A 15604-nucleotide genomic window follows, 5' to 3' on the forward strand; every position below is an offset into this window, starting at 1 on the left:
TAATGTTCACGTAACATACAAAACATGAAAGCCAAGCATATTATCATAGATGCATTCTCGTGCTGCACTTAATCAATTCAATTTGAAGGAAGTAATAGCACCATTAGAACAAGAAACTTACTTGAGGTCCTTGACTTTGGTGATCCGCTATACTCCCACTCCTGAGACATGAAGGTAACATTGTTTTCTCCTCTAGCACACCGACGGGAGGCCAGTGTGCTATACGGCCACTATTAAATGTAGCTGTTATAGTAAAAGAAAAAGTACTGACGCTGGTATATATATCATATCCATAAAAGAAAGCAAAGGAAGTACATTTAATAAAGTCCTCGAGGGTGGGAGTGGATGAACCCAGTTAAAGAATAAGCGGCCAATACGGGACGTTCTAAGAAGTAAATCGAACACAGGAATGCAAGACGGGGATCATTTCATTGGTCAACACTACACATGGCATTCTATCGGTTGGGGGACTTTGACAGGGTTGTTGCACAAAAAATCTGAGAGCAGAGCAGAAATCTGAGAGCAGACATTTCACAAGTACACAGAAGTAGCCTGAGTGCGAGGAGAAGGGCTGAAGCTGGAGCAAGAAATTTGTGCAAGCAACAATATATCTGAGTGCGAGCATACAGTTTGAGCAGAAGCAGAAGAAAAAGTGCAAGCAGGGGCTATTTGACGGCTATGCGAGAGCAGGGTTTTGAGGGAAAGAATTACAAAATCTGAATGTAAAATCAATAAATCATGTTCTCAAACTGAAAGACCATGCTCTTGAATAAAGATAGGAAAAAAGTCCCATAGTCTGTCTCCATCATGTTCTCTTTGATATTCCCAGATCACAGTCCCACAGCTCATGCCACAGCAGGTGGACACTGCCTTCATTAATGTTGTAACACCAATATTATTCTGTTTGAATAATAATGAGGAGTGGGACAGGGAGAAGCATAGATGAAGAGGACGATACAGAAACAGTGTCTTTAGTGGTCAGTGACTTTAGCAAGAGCAGAGCAGCAATTAACAGCGATTTTACATCCCATCTCATCCCAGTTCCATTCTTCTTGACCCTCCGATACACAACATATCGAAAACCTTTTAATGCACAACATGGGTCAAAAATGACCCGCATTCATTTTCAATATTATTTGATACATAGCTGAATGTTTCACTGTAATGCAAAATTAAGTCTTCACCCAGGATTTTATGAAATAATGAATTAATTAGTTTTTTCTATTATTATTATTATTATTATACGTCATTATATAAATGTTTCTGTCTTGATATGCAGAGAAAAAACATTGTTTACACATCTAACTGAAATTTGCAGACATGGGTCAAAAATGACCTGTTAGGATGAAAGTCAACAGTATGATTTTTTTCTAAAAAGAGACAAAATATAATCATACTTGTTTCAAAGGTATTTATTTGTGCTTGAAATGTATTCATTTGTGACTTTTCCTTTATAATATAAACATAGCTATATATCTATATAGCTATATCACATTAGATATCTCATTATAGTGTTATTGATCTGGATAGCAGTTTTCATCACCATTAAGACTTTCGTGAATAACACTGACAAAAAAACCTCTAAAATTGACAGCGTCAACATCCACTTGTATTCCTTTATTGTTTTCTCATCATGGACAATCATATCAATTAACCGTGGTGTGTTGGTCACCATGATCCTTGCACATGGGCCTGTCGCACTGTGAGCACCAACTACTGACTTTTCAAATATTGTAGTGAACTATGCTGATAGTCATCATGTGAAGCTGATCCCTCAGGCACACTCACTACATTTGGACGCTGTGGGACATAGTCAGGATCATCATCTTCAGAGGGCCGTATTTTTGTGAACCCAGCGGCGCAGATCGCAGTCAAGTTGGTATTTTTGTAGCCTTGGGTATAGTGTGGGATCAGAAAGAATACATTATCATACATTATAGGTGGGCGTGTTGGAAGCTGTGATAGTCATGGCCAATCATATTCACTAATTTCATCCCCTTTAAACACAAAGCTTCCCCTTACATGACAGCTTAGGAGTCATATGGAGAGTTTTCCTCAGAGGAAACCTATATTGGCTGGGATGTAAAAAGTTTCAAATGTGAATACAGCAGCTCAACTATGCTTCTATTTTGGTTATATTTTTACCTTACTGGTAGAATACAACAGGTCAACACTCTTTCTCTCTCTCTCTCACTTTACCAGCTAAAGCACCATAGGCCAGCAGCCAGTTAGCTCAAACACAATAGGTCAAGCTATCTCAATAATGATTTTAAACATATAATTATTCTATTCTTACATCTTTCTAACCATTGATACATTTACAGAATGATGTGTATGCACATGATGTATACTCTGAGGTGAAAAATACAATAAAACTTACATGTGACACACAGTTTTGATAAGGCAGTCTTGTAAATAGGTGAAACTGTGACCTTGAGGGCAGTAGTCTACATTAATATGTTCCTAATTACAAACATGTAAACAAATCAAAGGTTCCAATCAAATTCCATTGAGAATACATACGGGTCATTTTTGACCCATGTTGTGCATTTATGCGGTAGTGATACAAAAATGTTTTTTATGCAAAAATAAAATAAAATGACATTAAATAAATGTCTGTGATGTTAAAAAACAGCTTATTTGAGGAATTAAATCTTGAGTAATAAAATGCGTAACATGCAAAGATATAAAACAAAATCATTCACTCTGGTCACTTTTGAGCCATATTGTGCATTTTATCCTAAACTTTCATCACATCCTAGAGTGGGGACTGTAACATGTCCTTGGGAGCTCTGTTGCTGGGATCTGGATTTCTGATTCATTATTACCTCACAAAAGTTGACAGAATTTTATGATTTCCTTTAAAGTCATTTACAAGTGATTTTAGCCTTCAAGCAAATGTAAAATTAAGTTGTAAAAGAACATATCCGCCTAGAAGCCAGCTAAAAAAAAATTACAAAAAATAAAGCAAGACAGTAAAACATGTCTGGCTATGTCCCAGACCTAAGATGTCCTGTTCTGTGAAGCAGGATGGCTTGTCAGCAGTTTTCAGTGTCAGGATTAGAGTAATGTGCCAGCTTTGAGGTATAACATCCAGTCTCAACACAGAAACAGAAAAAAGAAAAAAGTGCCAGTTATAAATACCAGTTTCCTACTCTCGCAACAATACACATCCATGTGTATAAAGCTTCTTTCAAGCAGAAAACACACAAGGCTATAAAAATGAGGAGAAAATCATCTTCTGTCATGTCCCACGCTTGTCCTTGTCTTATTTTTATCTTCCTTAACCTGTTCTACTTTATCTCCTCCTCCTCTTTTTTGTTTCTCCTATTCTCTCTAGACATAACCAGCGCTCACTGGAGGTGCAGAAAGATCCGGTACACAAGAATCGCTGTCATGTACGTTTTCCTGAGGTCTTCTCCAGTTTCCCCTACAAAGTGAACGTGACAGCAGTCAACGCCTTGGGGAAAGCCTCTATGACCATCTCTTTTGAAGAGTCCAGTATAGGTGAGGCAGATGTTGTGTCAAGATAGGTTTAACTATGATGTTTTCTTTTATTTTCTGTTCCATTTTTTCGTTGCTTTGGCTGCACTCTGCTTTATTCTTTTCTGGTGGCAGAGGATGTGCCTTTTGCAACATTTATTTACCCTTGACCAAATTTGAGTTTAGACACAAAACAAATTACAGGCTTGTCACTGTTGAGCCTGGTGAAAACACATTTCCTGATGAGGTTTTGCTCAGGATGAAATGGTTTAATTTGGGTTCTGAGCCCACAGGGTTCAAAGGGAATACACTGCCATTTTGAAAATTCAAGAAATATTACCTCATTACCCATTCAGGCTGCAGAATATGAACGCTTTTCATTAAAGTTTACCAACACCTCGTTTTTTTTTTAACTTAGTTCAGGAACAAATCTAAGATCCTTTTTCCACACAGTTTGACAAATTTGGACTAAAATGCAAAGTGTCAAAGCATCTCTTTAAGGATGCCAACCCTTGAGCAATATTAATGCATTTGTTTGGCCACAGATGACTGATTTCATTCACTTCTGGTTCCCTTCGGAGATTTGCTGCACACACAGCAATGCTCGGAGCCAGAAAGACAAAGAAAATTGAAATTTCAATGGCCAAATAAATGTCACCCAGCTGAAAGGAGAGTGCATAGCTTATTTTTTTCTTTAAGCATCAGCATAGTCCATTAGTGAGAAACCCACTGACTGTGCACTCTTGTCATTACCAAATGCACTAGATAATAAACATGCTACCTCTGGACCTTTTCTGCGGCAAACAGTATTTAATTGAGGCTTGGGCGGGATATGACAGTCACAAACCAATGGTCTGGTTTCTCTCTGAAAAGTGCCTGATAACCCAAACACCAACTGCCATGTACACACATCTTACTCATATTTAATGTAAGAAATTAAACTTGAAAGTTATTTTCTTCTGTATATTTTTTAATAGTCATGTGGTAAGTAGTGTGAAAAAAATGCAGTTTGGCTTGTGAAGTTTTTTGTTCACTTAGGCTGCAGAAGGCCACGTAGAATTTATAAGCGACTGAGACTGGAAAGCAGTGAAGAGGAGAAATTCATTTTAAAGAAGGAATGAGGAGTACTTTGATAGATAAGGGAAGTGCTGCCAGCAGTCCTCAGCTCTGTTGTATTGCTTAGAGCGCGATATGGGTGTGCATGACGCATAAACACACACAGACACCAACGGGGCTGTGAGCGATTGTGTGGAGTGTGTCGGTTGAGAGGGTTAGGTATTGAAAAAGAGAGAGAGAGAAGAGAGAGAGAGAGTGTGTGTGTGTGTATGTGTGTGTGTGTGTGTGTGTGTGTGTGTGTGTGTGTGTGTGCGTAAGTAACCAAATGAGGCAGTGACATGCTCTGCCAAGCCCCGGACACAGGACTCATGAAAATGCTAATGCTAGCCGGATTAGCGCCTTGGCTGAGGAAATATCCCTCAACTATTGGTGATAGCAAAATACCCCACTGCTCCTTTCTTTCCCTCTGCTTTCTCTTTCATTCCCACATGCCCTTCTTGTGACTTTGTACTGCTTTTACTCTCTTCCCTCCTATTTTTTTTCTCTTTACTCTCTCATCTTTCCTCCTCTGTTTCTTTGTTATCAGTTGAATGTTCTTTCCTCTTCGGCCACATCCACAACAAGGCAGATAATCTTGAAACTGCCATTTGTGTGACGAATGTTTTCCATCCAAACAAATATTTTCAAATGGATTGAATAGCTTTAAGCTTTATCTTTTTAGTGGAATTGAAGCTATTAAACAATATAATGGTGTATTATTGCCTCTATCTAGTACATTCAATGGGTAGATGTTACATAGTCTGGTTAGTCTTAACAAGCTAAAGTTTGCTTCTTTTGCCTCCAATTCCCACTATGATCACTTTCTATTTGTTTCACTATTACTGTTGACACAATAGCACAGCTGTTGTCACTGATCAGAGAAAGCTGGAGGCAACAGATACTTCAAAATGCAACCGAAAGAAGTTCATGGCACTTTCTTTTTTCCATTTGCACTTGAACACAAGACCAGCATTTTGCAAATGTATCTGAGCACTCAAGTGCACAAAAGATCAAGTTTTTTTTTATGATGGAAATGCAAGTTGAAAAGGCAGAATTATAATGTGTTTTCAAATTTATAAAAATGAGTTTTGTGTATAGTGTTTCTCTTTTCCTTTTTTTGTATGTCCCTCTTCTTTCTTTACTTTTCTAGTTTTTGGGGGGTTTTTTCATACTGCTTGCCCTCTCACACCCCTCCTCTCTCTCCTCCCCTCATCTCCTCTGCGTTCCTGCATTGTTAAAAGTCTTTCTCTTGCTATTCTAAGTTGTAAGTCACATTCATTTTCAGGGACAATGAGGCAGATCGTAAATAAATAAAACAATTTCATGCTTCCTGGTGCACTTCTGAATTCTGAGTGGGAGTAAGACGATTCTCAACTGTCCTTGTTCATCCAACCGAAGCTGGGATGAAATTAGATGAGACTGTGTGTGTGTGTGTGTGTGTGTGTGTGTGTCCTCACATGTGCATGCTATGGGTACAGTTATAAAATAGAACCCTCAAGGAAGCTCCTGACTCATCAAATGATAACATAAAGCTTTCTACTGCCAAGATGATCAAACGATAATTGATCTTGTCTAAGTGTAAAGGCTTCTACCGTTAAGCTTACAACAAAGAACTTTTTTTTTTCGTCATCTCTGACATTAGCACACATGAGTTCACTCATTCATTGTGATTAAAATAAATATACTGCAACCCCATTCCAAAGGGTCAGTGTATCTACAGTAACCTGTCACCTGTGTTATCCTTTTAATTCATACTTGAAGCTGGAGAGATCATGTTCAGGTTTAACTTGTGGTTTACTTTGTGGTATATTTTGGGAGAAAGTGAAGTGAGGCAAATCCCAGGAGAAGCCAGTAAAAGTAGATTTTAGTATCTACTGAATACTGTAATTTGCTGTAAATATTGCTTTTTAGTTTAGGCATAATTACCTTCTTCGGGATACCTATTAGCAAGGTAATGGGACAGCCAGTTCAAATTACTTAATAAAAACAGCCCAGTGCTATTTACAGTACAGTAGCTGTCTCATTTATTATTTTCCAGCTTTACCAAATTGGTGGCCCAGACTACACTGACAAGCTGATTTGCAATTCAAGATGATTTGTTTAGCAAAACATCCTCTGTTGTGATATTTTGCAGATCTCAGCAGGGAAGTTATGCACAGCTCTCTCCAAAAGGGAGGTCGGATATCAGCATCATCTACAAAAAAAAAGAAAGAGAAACGAAAAAACATTCCCAGAGCTGGCAGAAGTTTAGAGGCATATTTACTTAGAGATACACTAATTACCACCATGCACAAAACAAAACTCTAGGAAACCAGCTGATTTCTGAAGACCAGTTGCACCATTGCAGTTTTAAACTTGAAATCCCAGATGCACAAACAGAGCTCTAATCTTTTGAAGCAGCTCTGCAGCATTTAAACACCACAAGTGAAAGATTGTCGTATCCCCATCGAACAGTAGTCGAGTCAGGAGTTGAAAGGTTGACGGATGTTGTCTTTGCAGGTCTGGTATGACTCACTGTAGTCAGAGTTCTCAAGATATGATAGCATGTAGCACTGTCATTTCTTGACTGACTGAGAAACTGTGCTTTTTAAAGTTCATATTTATACTCTTGTAGCTTTAAGGGAATAAAACAGCAGCTTTGCGATTTTAAGACATAGTAGGATAATCACATTTTTGCTCAACCACTGCTATTCCATACACTACATAATAATCATTTAAAATGCACTAAACAGGTCTCACTTACTGTACACCCACAAAATGCTTATGTTTACTTTTACACAATTCCACTAGTGTGTAATAAGTGCACATACATACTTGCAACAATGTGGCTTAAATCTGGGAGTTGTGTCTCTTTGACCACCACTACTACTACTCTACTTCATTGTTTATGCAGGCGCTTTAGTGCTGCACTTGCGTAGCAACAATTGTTTTAAAAGAACCAGCTTTTTTTTTTCACTTTTTTTTTTGGTAAGATCTCTCTGCAGATGGAAGCACTCTACTTCTCTCCATTTTCCCCATTTGTTCAAGTGTGCTGTTAGATGCTGTCATCCACCACCTGTTCTAAAATGCCCGAATTGTCCGCATTTTTGTTCTTTTTTGAAAAACCCATTTATTTGAAAGGAAATATGGTGTAATGTGAGGACAGAGAATACAGGCGCTAGGGGGTTTTAAATGTCATTTTTTTTCATTATGCAGTCACATCTGGACGCATTAAATGACAGGACGAGATGACGCATAATAATGGTTTTAGAAACACTACAATCAGATGTTCAAAGAGAAGCTATCCACTCAGGCATATGTTAGTACATTGAGTTCGACATGCAGATTTAGTGTTTGCAGATCTCTTACATTTTGCTGCTTGATTGCTGCATATTTGTAGCCAGCAGGACAACCATTAAACATCCTTTTGTTCTCTCTTTTTTTGGTAAGACAGATAAGCCGAAAGATTAGATAAGGATGTGTTAGGTAATACTCTATGTTCCAAGTCAAATGAATACTTTAAAATCCTTTGGGGCACCCCACCCATGCAGATTTCTCTGTTTGGTTCTGTGCTTGAAAATGATTCATTCTGTTATGTACTGTTGGACAAAGCTGATGTGAACAAAGATGAGAGTTTCTGGTCTCCACTGATTTCATGTGTGTTTCACTTTGTGTGCATGCTCTCTCTCTTCTTGTTACATGTTTACTTGAAGAAGGTCACAATGAGATGAACATCTACTTCTCAAGGGAGAAAGCTGTCTGTCTGCTTTTATCTGTCTCTCAACATCTCCATCCGTCTTTCATATTTTTAATCATTCATTCCATGAAGGTCGTACTGAGAGAGATGCCTGTCTGTCCTCCTGTCTGTGTCTGTTTTTGTGCTTTCTGCTTGTGTGCCTGTTCACATGCCTTTCTACATGTGCGTTGTTTATGCTATTTACCTGAATCGCTCTCAACTTCACGATACTATCTGCGTGTATGTTATCAGACATTCAGATTGTAATTGCAGCTATCCATTTCCTATTGTAATGCCATGTGTGTATCCGGTAGAGAAAGGGTTTCATGTAGCTGAAGTGGCAGGCCTGCGTGTTCCCTAGTGGGAATGATCTAACAAAGACTGGGTCATTCAATATCTTCAGAAAAGCACTGCATTCTCTCAGTCTCTCTGACTTTCTGTCTTTCTCAGTGGACGTGTATTCAGAAACACAACGTTTATGCATGCCTTCTCTTCAGGGATTGACAGCTTCTTCATCTTCTCATCTTCAGTTCCCTCAAACATTCTCAGCTTCTGTCTTTGTCGTTGCTGTTTTGTTTCCCTAATAAATTAACAAGGGTCACCTTCATCTTACTTTTAAAAAACTTGTTGAACTTAAATACTACAATAATAATAGTAGTAGTAGTAGGGGTAGTAGTGGTCTCTAGAAAACTTCTTCTCAGAGTTGGAAATGGAGAGGGAAGAGGTGGTCTAGCTATAGTAGCAATTTAGTATTGTGCTCTCATAAAGTTTGGGGACTTACTAGAGACAGATTTAAAAAAACACAAAGAATGTGTAAAATCTGTGTAGTAGGAGCATCCTGATAGCCTACTGGTTAACATGCATGCCACATACTAACTGCTAACAATGTTAGCAGTTGGATTCTGGCAGCAGACCTCGCTCCACATCTGTCTCACCCCTCATTTTCTGTCATCTTTTGACTGTCACTATTAAATAAAGGCATAAAATGCCCCAAAAAATGATTTAAAAAGTTCTGTGGCCAATATACTCTGACCTTTAGTCCCAAATATGAGTCAAGCTTCAAAAACTCTAGATCCTACACTTCCCATAATGCAACTCAATAGCATCTTTGATTAGACGTTTGCCTTTTTGATGCCCTCATCTTTCAAACCCCATACCTCCAAAGTAAATTTTCAGTCAAATATAAGTCTCAAGCCTAAATCTAGATAATCCTGATGACATCATCAGGGTTATTTTGAAATCTCTCTCCAGAGCTACAGAAGCTGTTTTCATGTGGTGATCCACATGACCAATAAACTATCCTTTATGTGTAAAATCAGTGGGGTGCCCCTTTAACTAGTTATTCTTATCCTCCCCCATCCCAGTCAAACCAGACCCCCCGGAGCGTGTGACGGCAACCCCAATCCGTTACAACACGCGGAGGTTGGAGGTATCCTGGCACAGCCCCGCCACCTGGCCTGACATCGACAACTTCCCTCTGAAATACTTCCTTCGATACCGGCCACTCATCCGAGAGCAGTGGCAACATGTAAGTAACACTGCCGTGTATGTGTGTGTGTGTGTGTGCGTGTGCATGTGTTTGTCATAAAACATTTATTTTTTTAAGATCATGATTCAATACACTGAGTACATATGAGACAAACGAAGCTCTCTTCTTATGTCATGTAGATTTGTCACATATAATCTGTATCATTTACAACCAAGCAAGAAGAGAGGCCAGTTTGGAAAAAGTTTTATCCCTCATCGCCAACTTGCTTTCAGAATTATGATACCCCTGAGTTTTGGTAAATAATTCCAATCAGCAGTGAACACATGAAAATTAAGCACACATTGAAAAACAGTACTCAGTGGATCAGAGTTGGCTCCTCATGTGTCTGGCTGACACATGTAATGACTATGCCAAAAGCCAAAAATAAAGGGATAACTCTATTATCAAAAGCTGTCAACATTAGAACACACATATTAGAGTATGATTCATTATTTGAAAACATATGGTTATCTTTATCTTTTAACAAAAATCATAATTATTATTATAAACATGAGTACTAATTTTATTCTCTATAATCAGATGTATTACCCAAAGTAAATTAAACATAGAGATATTTTTAAGATGAAGAAAAAAAAACTGAAAATTCTTTGTCCAGAGGGATGCCTCTGAGAGCAGTTAGTAGCTATAAGTGAAATGATCCAACCTGTAGCTGTTTGAGTTTGATCCCTGGTCAGACAGGCATAATCACTCAGCTGCTTTGGTGTATGTTACTGTATCTGACTATTTCTTGTGGGTTCGGTTCCCTGAGGGCTCTATATAGTAAAAGCATATGTGTCCACTATAGGATTCCTGGGATGAAAGCTCTGTCTACAAAGGTCTAATGTTGCAGCGTTATTATCATGCACGTCAATGGTTTGCAAAGGTGTTGTTCTAAGAACTTGGGTTACAGACACTCACATATAGGCACACACACACACACACATACACATGTATATGAATGAAAGACCTGTACATTTTTTCTTTAGTGTTTCCCGCACTCTTTCCGTCTCCCTTCAACACTTGTGTCTGTCTTCTTCATCACTACATCAGTGTGTCCATCTTTTTCCCTCAGCTTTTCCTCCTGTTCTATCTCTTTGTTCATCAAGGTTCATGGTGTTAATATTGTCACATGTTCACATGTACAATGAGACAGTAACAGCTTCAGACAGGTTCCAACTTGTGACAATTAATTAAGATACACAATGAAGAGAATAAGATTAGAGGATAAGAATAAAATATGCAAAAACATAAATAAGGCTATAAACAAGGTTTAGAAAGGATTGTAACTGCAAGTACAAATGACAATGTCACATGGAAGAAAAATAATTGGATTAATTAGATAGTCTGTCATAGTCTGAAAACTCTGTGGTATGTACAAAGTCAGTTAAAGTAATGTAGTTGAATCTGTAAATGTCCACACATGGTGCCAGTTTATCAGTGAAAACATAATGGCAGGCAGATGCTAGAAAATGCAGCAGTATTGTCTACTGGAGGAAAGTGACAGTGAGTGGTAGTGGCTTAAGTGATAGTATGTATAGGTTGGTAGGGTTGGTACAGTAGGGGTTAAGTGTTCAGAATGGAGAGTTCAAGAGCAATATGGCTCGGGGGAAGAAACTGTCTTTTAGTCTGTTGTGTCGTGCTGCTATACACCAGTACTGTTTGACAGATGGTAAGATAGTGAACAGCCTATGACTGGGGTCCTCAAGGACCTCATTTAGGTTTTCATCCTGATTCTCTGGGTGTAGAGTTTCTGCATGGAAGGAAGATCAGTCCTGGTGATGCGTTGCTTTCAATACATATTGTAAAGGCTTGGCACCTTGGTGCCTTGTCTAGTGCAGGCTGTTGAGTTGTAGAGTATATTCAAGTCCATCCTGAACCTCCTCAGCTGGCAGACAAAGAGCCACTGTCTTTCTGTCCTGACCACAATGCTGCCATGGTAAAATCAGCTTAGGTCTTCACTCATATGGACCCCAAAGGAACTGGAAGCTGCTGACTCTCCACTGGGGTCCTGTTGATGTAGATGGGGGTGTGCGCCTCCTGTGGTCCACAATCAACTTCTTTGTCTGCTGGACAGTCAGCTGGAGGTTGTTGTCCTACCATTTCCAGCTGGTCGTGACATGGCGGGTGACGTACGGCAAGTTGGGTGGTGCTTGGTTTTGGCTCATCCATTTTAAACATGGCGGCTGGGTCACAAACTTTGTCATATTACAGCTAAATAGTACACTAATATATGTTTCTGAAAACATTTTAGGAGAGAAATAGGCAATGCGGTAACAAAATCTTGATTCATATTTGATCAGCACTGCCTAGTTTTACTCCTCCTTGGTTCCGTCACACAGCTTGACAACACTTGACAACAGCTTGACAATGGTGTTAGTCCCTCTGCGGCACTCATTGGATTGATTGCTTTTTCAACCGAAAAACCGCTGTTTCATGTCATGATGCCAGACCAGAATCAGTCAATTCGACTCGGTGGAGTGGGTGGATTCAAAAGTCTAGACCCATGCAAATCATGAGTAGCAGTCTGCAGTAATCAGACACAGTAGGACCAAATGTAGTTATTCACAAGTTGTTCATAAACATGCACACACACGCACAAGAAATTGCATATACAGTGTATAAACTCAACATAGTTACCTAGCTACACACTTGTTACATCAACGCACAAACCTTCATTCACACAACGCTCATCCAATCTCGTTCTCTCTTTCTCCAGAAATGTCTCTGTTTCTTTTTCATATAGACCCTCGCACATACATATACATGCACACAGCAGCTGGAATGTAGAAAGTTGTAACAACGCCTCAGACCTTTGTGGTTTAAACTGATGATTAAACCTGACACACACACTCAGTTTTCCCTCTTGCTATCAACACTAATCAATCAATATGTGAACTGATGCATAACGTGAAAGGTGGGAAACCTAAGTCAATATTTGGATTGGGTAAGATCATATCATTTGGAAATTACATAAATACTGTCAATGACAGCTGAAAACTGCAGGGTTTTCCGTTTTTGCGGTGTTTTTTGATGAATGTCTCCATGATCATGGTTTTAATTTTGATAGCAGTAAGTGCGGTTTCAGAAGAAGTAGTTCTGAACCTGTCACCTCAGGATATGTCAACAGTTCATGGTTACGCTTCTGCTCCTTTTAATAGGTGTTGGGTAACCGTGTTGGTGGTGTTCTCAGTCCCACAGAAAGTACACGATCTGGTTAATATAAAGATAATTGATTGTTTTGTGTAGAACTTGTATGTGCAGAATTACTCCAGTTTGTCCAGTAACTGTCAAGTGTATGCCAATTTGATTTCGGGGCATTCTTGCAATAGGTCAGTTTGTTGCAAAAATCTTCAATATGGCATCAGAACAACCAGCTGATACAAAAAAATATTATTATTTCAGTGTATCATTTACGGGAGATGCTATAAATCTGTTATCCTGGTTCCAGACCTTTAAATCACACTCCACATTTCAGATTTTTCAGTAATTTGAATACACCACTGCGTTTGTGTCTGCTGCCCATGCCCCTAAGAAAGGGAACACCATCTTCCTGCGCCACTGCCCAAATCCATTCCAAATAAATGTGGAAATATGGAGCTTGGATACATCCAACAAATCTAGACAGATTGTTGTGAGTCATATAGGCTACTCTTTTGAATGTCCTTGTTTTATAAACACCAGTCTGCCCTTCTTAATTACCTGTGACACAAACACCCATCATACCATTTCCTGTACAGTTTTCATATGGGCATGTAATGGTGTTGCTGCATGAGCAGTCAACTTCAATACTATATATAGAACAATTGCTGTTGGTTATGGCAGCTTCTCACTGACTGCTGCCACAAGAGCTGAATATACTAAATCACATGTTTTGTAAAATACTGTTGTAGAGAGCATTTGGATTTAAAGCTCTCAAAACGTGACGTAAATCATTAAGCGTGGTTTAATGAGGATACACTGTTTATTGGCCCCATATATACTTCATTAATTATAGCCTCAGAGGTTGAATACTAATTGAAGTGGTTGGCATTGCTTAGGAATTTACCTTTAATGTGTTAGACAGCAGAGCTGGGTGAGAATGACTTTCACATGTAACATCTTGAAATGTGTTCTGAGTCAGAAATGAAAGCAGCAGTGTGATCAGACTGGTCTTCAGAGGAAACCATTCATCCTCCTGAGGAATGAAGGGATGACTGGCCCAGATACTTAGAGTGATGGAGATTCAGTCACAAGAAGGAAAATGCGCAAAAGTTTTGAAGTAGAGATGAATGGAGTGCATTTGAAAAGGGGAAACATGTAAATGGAAGCAGACTCTGGCAGAAGAGACAGAAGCATTACACACAAATGAGATAAACATGAATAGATACAAAGTGATTGACTCACATGTGTCCTGGGATGAAGGATGAAGAAGGGGACTGAGGAAAGGAAACAAAGTTAAACAAAAATGCTTATTTCATTTAAAAAATATGTGATGTTAAATAAACCATATAAGTCTGAGACCACATTACTTGATTATGAAAATTGAAAGAATAATGGATGGTGGCTGAGAGGGGCGTGGAGAGAAAAGGAGAAATTGGCATATGGAGAAGATTGTTGATCAAATGTGTGGAGGAATGTCAGCCTCAGACAGATAGATAAATGGATCAAAGTGTGAGAGACAAGAAGAAAAAGGGAGCTCTTGAGGAGACTTTGAAAGGGAGGTTTTATAAGCTATCAGTTACAAGGTGTTTCAAATTAAGGAAGATAGATGAGCAGTTCAAGTGAACAAAAGAGAGAGGAACTTCTGGAATAAGTTAAGCCATAAAATAGTGGGTGAAATGAAGAAATAGAGGGAGGTAGAGACTTTAGACTTAAGGCCAAAGTATGACCACTTGAATCCCACAAAATATATTTTGGATGGCTCGTAACTAAAATAAACCACAGATAAAAAGACAGTACAACAGACAGAATGATCCCCATATTGAGTAACTGCATGATTGCAAGGCAGACAAAGACAAGAAAGACAGAATAAGAGATAGAGAAATAGAAGGGCAGTCCGAAGTCGCAGCAGTTCACAGTGCTGTCATGACTCCAGGTAGCTAGCTGGCTCAAGCTGCCTCATAGTGAATCAAACAATAGCATCTATGAGAGGGATAGACTGAAAAAGGAATGTGCACGCTGATCTGATCTCTCGCTTTGTGTTTTCTGACAAGACATCATCTCCGGTTACGAGAGTTGCCACGAAAAGCCACAAAAGTCAGTTGAAGAGAGTGCGTATTCTGCTTTTTTTCACTCTGACGTTTATGTAGCCGGGAAGCTAATGCTACCTCGCCATCTGTCTGCAGATATCAGGCTGATGCCGTGACGCACATATAGTACGAGCAGATGCATTAGTGTGGGGACATTTATGCTCTATATGTGCTGAAACTGTTATTAAAATTGATGTCTGTACTTTACTTTGTTGAAGCATCTGGTGCTGACTGTCTAGAGTGGTATGGGATAACCTGCATGTTTGCAGCTCTTGCACACGAAGACCTAAAAGATATGAAATGTCGATCATGTTTTAGTTTTGCAGCATTTTGGAGAAGAAAAAAATTAAATAAATAAATTAAAATTGTGAATCGTGAAAATTGAGATTTTTTTTTTTTTTTAGTCACATCACCCAGCCCAACTTGGAAGACAAGATTTTATGAAGTTGCTGAATGGAAAATTGGATCTTGTGTCCGTAAAGCACTGTCTGATCAGATAACAGAAAGAACATAGATATGGGCATTCTATGTATGCAAAGAAGATCCACTAGCACT

General features: G+C 38.9%; 1 protein-coding gene across 3 annotated transcripts in view; it reads left to right on the forward strand.

Annotated features, from left to right (window-relative positions):
- cntfr (ciliary neurotrophic factor receptor) overlaps positions 1-15604 on the forward strand; it is a 246684-nt gene that overhangs the window by 211190 nt on the left and 19890 nt on the right. For all 3 annotated transcript variants that reach the window (XM_042395799.1, XM_042395797.1, XM_042395798.1), the window contains exons 6-7: positions 3341-3507; positions 9658-9821. In XM_042395799.1, coding sequence (XP_042251733.1) covers positions 3341-3507; positions 9658-9821 — 331 coding nt within the window. The remainder of the gene's footprint in view (positions 1-3340; positions 3508-9657; positions 9822-15604) is intronic.

This window comes from Thunnus maccoyii, chromosome 19 (assembly GCF_910596095.1).
Source record: "Thunnus maccoyii chromosome 19, fThuMac1.1, whole genome shotgun sequence".
In the NCBI taxonomy this organism is placed as follows: Eukaryota; Metazoa; Chordata; class Actinopteri; order Scombriformes; family Scombridae; genus Thunnus; species Thunnus maccoyii.